General features: G+C 27.7%; 1 protein-coding gene across 1 annotated transcript; it reads right to left on the minus strand.

Annotated features, from left to right (window-relative positions):
- Nucleotides 1–1,182: 1,182 nt before the first annotated feature.
- Nucleotides 1,183–10,713, minus strand: LOC105427555 (nuclear RNA export factor 1). The gene is made up of 10 exons (XM_011639340.3): nt 10,447–10,713; nt 8,589–8,917; nt 8,413–8,499; nt 7,900–8,155; nt 7,573–7,766; nt 7,355–7,467; nt 5,696–5,732; nt 5,378–5,607; nt 5,022–5,190; nt 1,183–4,949 (listed from the first exon to the last, which is right to left on the minus strand). The coding sequence occupies exons 1-10, from the start codon at nt 10,514–10,516 to the stop codon at nt 4,503–4,505; spliced, it is 1,932 nt and encodes a 643-aa protein (XP_011637642.2). The 5' UTR covers nt 10,517–10,713; the 3' UTR covers nt 1,183–4,502.
- Nucleotides 10,714–10,807: the final 94 nt, after the last annotated feature.

The following is a 10,807-nucleotide window of genomic DNA, read 5'->3' on the forward strand; positions in this document are numbered from 1 at the left end:
TTAGGCCATAGTTTAGGCCTGTTCTACAATACATCATGTGTTGGTGTCGCAAGCCACAAGAATTGACCAATCACAGACAAATGTGGAGAAAATACTTGATTGTGATTGGCCCATTCTTACCACACTTACGACAATCAACGCATTGTAGAATAGATCTAACCAATTAATCCCGGTTTACAATAGATGATTTAAGCCTTAGCCATAAGAAATGGACGAATCAGAATCGAAGAATAGGAGAATATTCGACTATGATTGATCAATTTTCTTATGGCTTAAGGCTTAAATCATGTATTGTAGATTGGGACTTACGATAGTACATCTTGAACAAAGGTGCCGTCTCATGAACACAGAAAACTGAATCGGAACGGAGTCATAAAGGTGAAAGGGTGGAGACAGCCAATCAGCATTGTTCCAAAAATTTCATTTAGCTTTCCATTCCGATTTTAAACACCCCAATTCCCTATGGAACATATTTTTCAGAAAACGGAAGGTGCAGTCCACTTGATGCGACAAATGTTTCGAAGCATTTTTTGATTGGTCAATTCATAATATATAATATATATATATAATTCATATTCAGAATTCTTTGTTTTGATTGGTTAATCAAACGCTTCAAAGTTTTGTAGCGCTAAATGGATCAGTACCCAGAATCCATTCTAATCTTATTTTTTTTTCAGTTTGATAATTTTTCATTATTCTATTTAAATAATATTAATATTAATAATATTAATAATCACCTATAATTTTTCATCATTTAATTCAAGTAATAAATTATTCGACAATCTGACGAGCGACATCCAAGAAAACATTCGGCAAATCGACGGAAGTATCACTCCGTTTTAATATAAAAAAAAAAAATAAAATTGTTTTCATAAAGATAAAAGAAAATGTAGAGAAAGATATCTATTTGAATAGAAAAAATTTTGTATTTTCACATAAATTGATATCCTTTCATAAATAACAGGCGCGTGATGCGTATGTAGTGCGCACACGTATATGCGTATGTATGTGAAAACATAAGATCTCTATTCTATTAAAGCCTCTCAAAATCCGAATACATTTTACTTGAAACATTTTTTTTTTTTTCGAGAATAAGGAATTGTATGGACATTGCATCAAAAATTATAATGATGACATTGTATACACACGCATACGTATATGCATACATACACATATAAAAAATAAGCGATCAATTAAAAATCATATATTTTTAGTATTACATAATTAAATACGCCCGTACAAATAATTTTTATTATATGAAACTTGATAAGTATAAGTATGTATTTACATTATTATGTTGTATAACATATAACTATGCATGATTTACATTCATCTTATCATCTATCAATTACATATACTCATGATTCGATGATATTTACATCATTTTCCCTTACAGAGAAGAGGATAATGTCTGCATTTATAATGTCAATATATTTTTTGCACAAATTTTGCAAATCAGAAATATTAATCATTTTTTTCATATATAACATACATGATAACATAAACATTTTATTTTTTCAGTCACATCCATAATTTGTATATCTTGTATTTATAGCTTTTTTTGATATTTCGCACATATAATCATTCAGATGTTAATATACATATTCTCTCTATATGTTTCTTTTTAAATCTGTCGCATACAAGTGTGTGAGCATAAATTATTTCGCTTTATTTTTTTATCATTTAAACATGTATAATATAATCATGATGCTATTATAAAAGTTGTCAATAAATATATGTGATACAATTCAAACAAATGTTTAACACACATCCGTACATCATCAGTTTTGCATCATAAGCACGTGGGATGTCTCTTGATTCAAGAAACAAATACAATGCAGGTACGTTACTTCTACTATGTTGATGTAAGCTACCTGCATATATCATGGGGCTGTGATGTGCTTATTAACAGCTTGTACAGACTTGTCCACTTCGTTCTAACGAAGTCTCTGCTCTTTAACAGAGCCAAGTCTTCCCACACTTAATATATACTGCAATATATACCAGATGATATTTAGGATTCAAACTGTAATGAGTTCGTCTTCTGACACACAATGTGTCCTTGAACTTCGAAGTAGGAATCAGGATATTGTTCTGGAGTTGGAATTTTCAGAACATCATCTTGGTATACAACTTTTCATTGTTTCATGAATGTGTGTGTACGCGCAATATGGGAATGTGTAGATCACATTCTCAATAAAATAAAAGCTGAATTTTATTTTTTGTATATATTGATAAAAACTGTTAATATATATACACATATATACATATGTATATCATAAATATATTTAAAAAACTAAGCTACCATATGAATATTTCTATGTTGAATAATTTATACTCACATAATGTAAGCGAGCCCTGTCCTAATCTAAATATATATATTGTAATTTATGGGTGCATAAACTGTGTATATCCCATGATACTATTTACAATTTATAAAAAACTATTTAATTGCATTATATCGATGTGTATAATAAACGACATAATTTTGAGAGAAATTAATTGATCACACTTTTTATAAAATTGCCTAGTTGATTTACTAAATATATGATGAAATATTCTATGAATTGTTATATTTGAAATAAGTTCTATAAGTTTAAATATGTAAAAATTTGATTTTATCTATATGCGTGATGAGATGTACCAAAAAAGCTGTATTTTTAAAAATCTATTTGACGTAAGATTTTTTATGTTATGTAGTGATATTAAATAGATACAGATGAAATAATGACATAAATCTTCTGAATTTTTTCATTTCTTAGACTAAATTCACATTAGAAGCAGAAAACAGAAAAACAATTTGTTAGAGCTATTAAAAATTGCATTAATAATTATTAATATATTTTTTTTACTGACTGGCTTCAATAAATTCTATTTTTCCACTTCTAATGTAAATCCAGATTTATACTATACTAGATCTTTTTGATGACTAAAAAAGAAAGATATAGATACTTTATTTTTTTATAAAATATATAGAAATTTACCTTCTCTATACGATATGAAAGTTCCTTTTATTTCTCCTAATCGCTTTACGTTTTTTTTTCTTTTTTTTCTTTTTCTTTTTTTTTTTTTTTTAATAAGTGGTATCAATATCTCTCTTATCTATGTTTTACCAATGAGTTTAAGTTACAAAAAAAAAATCTGAAGTTTTCTGTAATCTAATGACACTATATATATGTACATACATACATAACATTGATAAATTGCCGATATATAGATGCTGTGGAATATATTTTCTTTTGTTCATATTTTTTTTGAATTGATTGAATTGTTTGACATTTTAGAAATTGCAATGTACATATGCTGTAAATGTTTGTGAATGTATGATAAGAAATATATAATTTTTTTTTATATCAAGTAATAGTATGTAAGCTTTTTACATATTAAAATATATTTGTTTTAATATATTCTAATATTATATTATACTAATCTATCTATGATTAAAAATATTCTTATTTTAATGCAAAATTTCTTTTTCCCTATAGATAGATATAACTAAATTTTTTTCATCAATTTTATCACGCATCAAAACCTGAAAGTCAGAGATTTGTAATAAAGTATTATTTGTTATGTATAACATAGTACTTGTTTTTCCATGTTAAGCAATATATTAGGAATTTGATTTATAAAATGCACTTATTTGTTTCAAAACATACATTGTATATTTATTAATGTTTTAATGTCATTATATATTTATTATTATTAATAGCACCAATGAAATATATACAAATAGCTAAAAAAACAAATAATTTTTGAGAATATTCAGTTTGTCACTTTTCTAATAATACTTCACAATATACAATGATTTAAATGACATCATCATACATATCGAAAAATTTATATTTTACTGTAATATTAACACATATATTTTTATTTTATATTTCAAATAATATTGTTCTTCTATTATAAGGTATTTTATTAAGTTTATTTTCAAAAAAAGAAAAACCATGATATATAAATTATTTTCAAAAGTAATTTAATACTAATTTTCATTGCATGCTATCAAATAGTATACAGTATATATTAATAGGAATTTGTTAAAAATCACAATATAAAAGAACCAATATGATCATTTCTACATATGAGACTGTATGTGATTTTTAACATCAATGTATTATGTGCATTTTTATAAATTTAGTTTTAATTAAAATGAATCATAGGGGTTTGCCTTATTTTTAGCTACAGAAATTTTCATATTTTTTTAAAGAAATTATATTAATGCAATTAATATATTTTCTTTTTTATCACTTTTCTTTGCAAAATTAATAACTATGTTTTGTATGAGATACAAAATCGACAAGCAACAAATATCTAAATATCTAGATGTTTTCTCTATTCAGGTTTTGACACAAGGTACAAATAAGTATCATGAAAAAAAATCGGTGAATATAAATGGAATGAATAGGAATGAAGTTTGAAGCTTTACAAGAAAAATTAGCTCTCTGAAAATTTTCTTACAAAATATTATCACAGTTATGATAATTTTTTTACTTACTGTATGTTTACTTTGTAAACGCTTCTGATGGTACCTGTCCACGTTTATAAAATTCTTGAAAGGCAGAGAGTGCATTGTTGTAGTTCCATTGTGTTTCTTGTAAACACTTTAAGCTCCATTCCAAATTCATAGTTGTTTGTTGGCTTAACGTCATTGTCATCTGCTGTTTTATATCGTCACTGGGTTCTGTTGTCATAGGCTTTGTTATTTCTGCGGATACTAACGCCGGCGTCTCTGGCTGGGTTTGCTGATTATTTAACTGTTGATTTAACTGTTGATGCAGTTGCTTCAATTGCGCCTCAGGCGGTTGACTAATGTGCAACTGCTCGTTCCGAATGCAATATCCATCACCCTCTGGAACGATTATGAATGTCCGATTGAAGTGGCGGATAGGTTCATCTTTGTTATTAACTTCTTGGAAATAGCCCGTTATCGTGATAAACATCATTGTTTGCTATAAACAAAAAATAAATTATAACTACATTAGTTTAATGTATGTTCTTAGTTACAAAAAATAGCCATTTACTGTAGCAAGAGAAATGTCCATAGTAAAAGTATTTAGCAGATGTCTTGTTCGTGGCATTTCTGATATAAAGGAGACTACAGGCAATCTACCCTGCTTTAATAATTTCTGTCTTTTGATTGTATCATTTATTCTGAACAAATTACGATTTTCCATGAGATATCCATTTAACCTGCAACAAAAATATTTTTAATTTATACTCAATAACATAAAGATTAAGGATATAGCTATGACACACACACACACACACACACACGCGCGCGCGCGCGCGCGCATACACACACATACGCACACACAGATAAGAAAATATGGAAGAAATAAAATTATAATACATAATGTTTTCTTACATAAACGCTTACTTGTTATTGTAAGTACTCGTTATCGTCATGCTAAAGCAAGCATGTTCATCGTAAGCGTCAAGTAGGGGTTGACGATTCTCGCTATCGAATATCGTAAAATATTGTTGCAGAAAATGGCTCGCAATTTCTTGTGCTTTAGCATCGGTAACAAACATTCTTTGTGATGGAAGAATTTTGGTAACTTCGTCGACCACATCAAAGACAATCGGTCGCGGTAATTCTATGCCGTCCTGTCAATTTAATAAAAATTAATATTCATATAAGAAGGGATATACACAATTTTGGGAATATATGTGTAATGATGTATATAATACTCACTAAATGCAGCAGTTTTGGAAATCGTTTCCGGACATCACTATAATCGAAAAAAAAACTCCACATGGTCCAAAAACAAAAATATAAGCTTCATTAAGTAATACGAGAGAAAAGCGAATCATTTAATCGAAAGATTTAAAGAAAACTATAATAAAATGCAATAAAATGTTTAATAAAATATTAAACAGGACTCTCGAAAATATCACAATAAATATAATAAAGGACAACTAAGAGTCAATCGAAGTTTTTATGCCGTTATCGGTGTGCAAAAATTTAATAAACATATTTATTTCACATTAAAAATTACAATATATAATTGTAATATATAATTGTAATAAAACTGAACATTTTGGTCCATTTTCGAACTATCAACGACAACAATTGAAATTAGATAAAAACACAATAATCTAATCAAATGTGAAATTCTGTGGTGAAAACTAACAAATAATTTATGAATTTCGCAAAAAGTTAATTTTTCAATTTTTGAAAAATTAACTTTTTATATAAAAACGATATTTCGTTTGTAGTGGCATTTGAAGCAATAATAATTTCAGTTGTAGTTTCATTCATTAAAAAATATCAAAATTTCAAAAAATAATTCATACATGACATTGATATATTTCAAATCCGCTTGAGCAGTTTTTTTTTCCTAGAATCGTTTATAGTTGTTTGTACTTTTCGAACCGTTCAAAAGACGACTACAAACGAAACGGAAAATACTAAAAACAATTACAAACGCGCTCAGTTATTGCCTGGAGCTCAAGGCGTGCAGACACACTGTACGGGATACTATTCAGCGCAAATTATCTCCTGCGCCTGTTTTCTCCGTTTTAACGTGAATGTATTCATCTGATGAGTGACAGCTCTTTAGTGACCATTCAGTTTTTTCATTTTTTTTAAAGATGATATAGATATGCACGGTCATAATAATTAATGATAATTATTAATCAATGATTTTATTATCGTTGGGCTCATCTAGTGGGCACAAGATCAATTTTTACTTTTTTTTTATATATCCACTATGACAAACTTGAGTCAAAACATTTAGAGTTTGTAATAAAGATTAAAAATTTTGTAATAAAAAGTGTTGCACACTGTTAACAGTGCCGATTCTTATTTGCCTTATTGTCTTCTATTGAAAACATGTATTTGTATGTAGAAAAATGTAATCGGCAAGAATATCAATGCGCCGGCTACACTTTAAAATAAAGTAAAATAAAGTAAAGTAAAGTAAAGTAAAGTAAAGTAAAGTAAAGTAAAGTAAAGTAAAGTAAAGTAAAGTAGTTAAAATAAAAATACCAAATATACTATAATCTCAAAAGTTAGAGCAAGCAATCGAAAACTAGTCAGCGTACAATAAAACATAAAAGACTTAGTTTAACTCTAGTTTTGACTCTTAATTGTTCTTACATTCTTTTGAAAAATATTTAATAAAATTATAAGTGCCTTTATAAATTAACGATATTTACATTTACATTTAGGAAATACATCTACTAGGAAATTAAATTATTTAAAAATTTTCGGCTTAGAGAGTTACCAAAGTAAATATAACACGCTTGTTGCTGGAATACTGTCCCGTAAATACATTATCAAATTTATCTTAACACTTCTTGTTTTTCACTTTTCAATGAAAGAAAAGATTACATTGGAATGATACATTACCTAACGTAATCACTTTGTCGAGATTTATACTTGTTACACATAGGATTCCCAGTTAATTTCAATTCGTTGAGTTTCAGATCCTTGATGAAATCGAGCTGATGAATGTCCCTGATCTATAATATATATATATATATATATACACAATTAATTTAGGCTGTTACAATCGAGCGTAAAGCAATATATATTTTCATTTTGCATCCTGTATATGTTATACTCACCTTGTTTTCACCAATGTACAAAATTTTTAATTTCGACAGTTTCTTACTTAGCACGCTAAGTCTCTCGATATTATATAACTTGTTGCTTTCTAAATTTAAAGCTTCCAAGTTTGGTATGTGTTCAGCTACAATATCTAATACAGTCATTAACATAATAGGATGAAACAATGCACAAAAGTAATCAGAGACAAGATCTGTAAGATAAACATATAATCATAAACTGCAATTTTCAAATTGTATTAATCAATAAGTATTTAATATATTGTTTATATTGTAATTAATATAATTTTTAACATATTTGAACTATATTTATAATTTTATTTTTACCTGGATCAAGATGGAATTTAGACAAATCTAAAGCATTTGTCTCTTGCACATATCTCTTTACCATTGCTTGTTTCAATCGTTCCTTCAATTTATCATCAATCTCACATAATGGAAATCCTTTGTGCTGCTCAGGTTTTACTTTTACTTGCAGTTTAAACCCATCAGTCATTGTAATCTTACGATCACAATTTAATAATGCATTTGCCGTCTTATGATTGTCCACATAGAAATTAGCATCATTTCCCATTATCTTATACTGTAAATATTTTGTTTTAAGCAACAATTTCAAACTAAACTTTTGTCATATTATTTATATATATATATATATATATATATATATATATATATATATATAAAAGTCTATTATTGTATATAATTTACATATTATACTACAGTCATACACATACACGCGCGCACATTTGCACACATCAATACATAACATAATATACATAATACACATATACATAATATACATCGAATAAAATATAAATTTTATAAAAAAATTTTACTAACCATTATGGGAACAAATACTTCGGGTGCCATATAATTCATTAAAGTCCTTACAATATAATCCTTTTCATATTTGTGACCATATGGTATCTGTAAAATATATGTATAAAAAAAACTTATTGATAAGTCTATACATATGTAATCATATATAATATGATTTGAGAATATGTCATACTTACAATAATTTTATAACAGTTGGAATCTACCATTGGAACAGGTCGCAATCTAGATTGGCCTTTAAAGTTCCTGTTTGGCATAGGGCTATTTCTTCCCCGAGAAATGGTTCGCCAAGCCCTGTCACCATGATCTCTGTCTCTTGGATTAATGACTACTTGTCTTGTATTGTTGTTCGAGGTACCAGTCATTGGAATATCTTCATCAAAATTTGCTAATGCCAAATTACGTGGTATTTCTCTATTAATCGGCCTATGAGTTTTAAATGATACACGATGCTTGATGGGACCGACATGAGATCCACCATTATTCTTTCCAACACGATCATCATGGCCTAGAAGCACATAAATATAAAAATAAAATTATATATAAAAATTATTTTATTGACAAAGCAATTATTTCAAGTATGATTGATATCTTTAATATTTGGCTTCTTGATTATTATTCCTCATGAAGTTTGTGTATTTATTTACAAATATAAATTAACTTTAATTTTAATTTAACAATATATATTTAAATCCAATATTAACATGGTTTCTCTATAAAAAGAATAAAATTGATATATTAAAAGAAGAAACTATGAGACAAGAATATTTATTACTATTCCCTTTTTTTCTCCTTTAAGTAAAAGCTTTGAAAAAAAGAGAAATATATATCCACTTCTGTTTCCAATTAATCTTGTTTATGGAAGTTTATTACGTTACAATTATTACGTTTACACAGCGACGTTAAGCCAGTTCAGTGACAACTATAGTTAGATTTCTTATATCTAATTGGAGTACATCTTTAGATTTAAAAGAATGTATCAATTGAACGCAAGATTTCACTAATTACAATTGTTACTAAACTGAATTAATGTCGCCGTAAACTTAGTCAATTAAGTTTGCTATGGAATACTTGGAAAAAGAATAGAGAATACCAAAAGATAGCTGTATCATTTTCTATAGATATATTAATTTTACACTAAAGAGTAAATGTTAGACCCAAATATATACATCATTGCAGCTTAAGTCATTCTTTGTCTTTTCTTAATTCTTGAATATACAAGAAGATAGAAAGTAAATTAAACTGAGATCAAAATTAATTTATGTTAGTTAAAATAGATAAAAGATTTAGAATAATTATATAGATAATCTTGAGATAATGCGCTGTTAAAATTATACAAAAAATAATGTAATACAAAACTTGAAATAATAACCAAGTCTGTTTTATACCTCGATGATACAAATTGAGATTCAAGGACGATCATAAAGGACAATTAAAAATTAAATCCAACATAAAATATATAACAAACATATCACATAGAATAATACAAATATTTAATATAATCTCATCATTAATGATAATAAAAATAAAGATAAGATTTTCAATTATATCAAAAGTAATTTAGTTGTATCTAAACATCAACAAGTTTTTATAATTATATGATTGTATTAAAATAGAATCATCCTTTACATCTTTCGAGTATTGAACGTCCATTTTTAATATAACATGTTTTTAATATAAACATGTTTTCTCTTTATTCAAGATATTTATTCGCAAATTTAATATTTTTTTCTTCTAAGTATATCATTTTTTAAGGTCGCTTTACTGATTCCATTAATCAGCGTCGTAAAAGATGTACATCACATGAATATTAAAACTACGCAGCTTTAAATTCTGCGTGGCGATGGGTGTCCATCTTGATTTTGAGCAAAACCAAACGGCCTCGTATGTAAGAAAAATGCTAAACGAATACTCGAAAATGGATGAAATATGGGAGATTATTGAAATACATATCGGAAAGGATGCACGCATGTTTTAAAACGAAGGGCTGTGCAAAAATCACGCATGATGAGCCACAAAGTTGTGAATAATACTTACCGAAGTAACTTTTGTCTTCATTTCCTCGAATATTGCGGCCACCCCACGATTTATTCGACTTTTTTGGCATTTTTTCTTTTGAAAATGAGTGAACACAAATTTGAAACGAGCTATTTAACGATTTTACACTATTCACGCGCGAACTAAGTATTACTACTTAACCTCAATTCTCTGGATATAACTTTTCAAATTAGATTTTATTCTTTCTTTACAGATACATCCGACACGGCCCACGAACTCCAGAGAAATATTCACGACTAGGAATGATCCGAATCACGATGTAGCAAACCATGGTGTAAAGAAGCAAGGTGTGCTCTTGCGCATGAAAATGAGGACGGACCAATGAGGATGGTGGAACAAG

This window comes from Pogonomyrmex barbatus, unplaced genomic scaffold, assembly GCF_055798465.1.
Source record: "Pogonomyrmex barbatus isolate J1 unplaced genomic scaffold, ASM5579846v1 scaffold21, whole genome shotgun sequence".
In the NCBI taxonomy this organism is placed as follows: Eukaryota; Metazoa; Arthropoda; class Insecta; order Hymenoptera; family Formicidae; genus Pogonomyrmex; species Pogonomyrmex barbatus.

What these genes read in the sequence shown, in the direction of transcription:
- LOC105427555 (XM_011639340.3), bottom strand. Translation starts at nt 10,516, where the DNA reads ATGCCAAAAAAGTCGAATAAATCGTGGGGTGGCCGCAATATTCGAGGA. An exon ending in TGAAGACAAAAGTTACTTCG is followed by an intron (nt 8,918 to 10,446) that starts GTAAGTATTATT and finishes ATGTGCTTCTAG; the next exon opens with GCCATGATGATCGTGTTGGA. An exon ending in CCAACTGTTATAAAATTATT is followed by an intron (nt 8,500 to 8,588) that starts GTAAGTATGACA and finishes TATATTTTACAG; the next exon opens with ATACCATATGGTCACAAATA.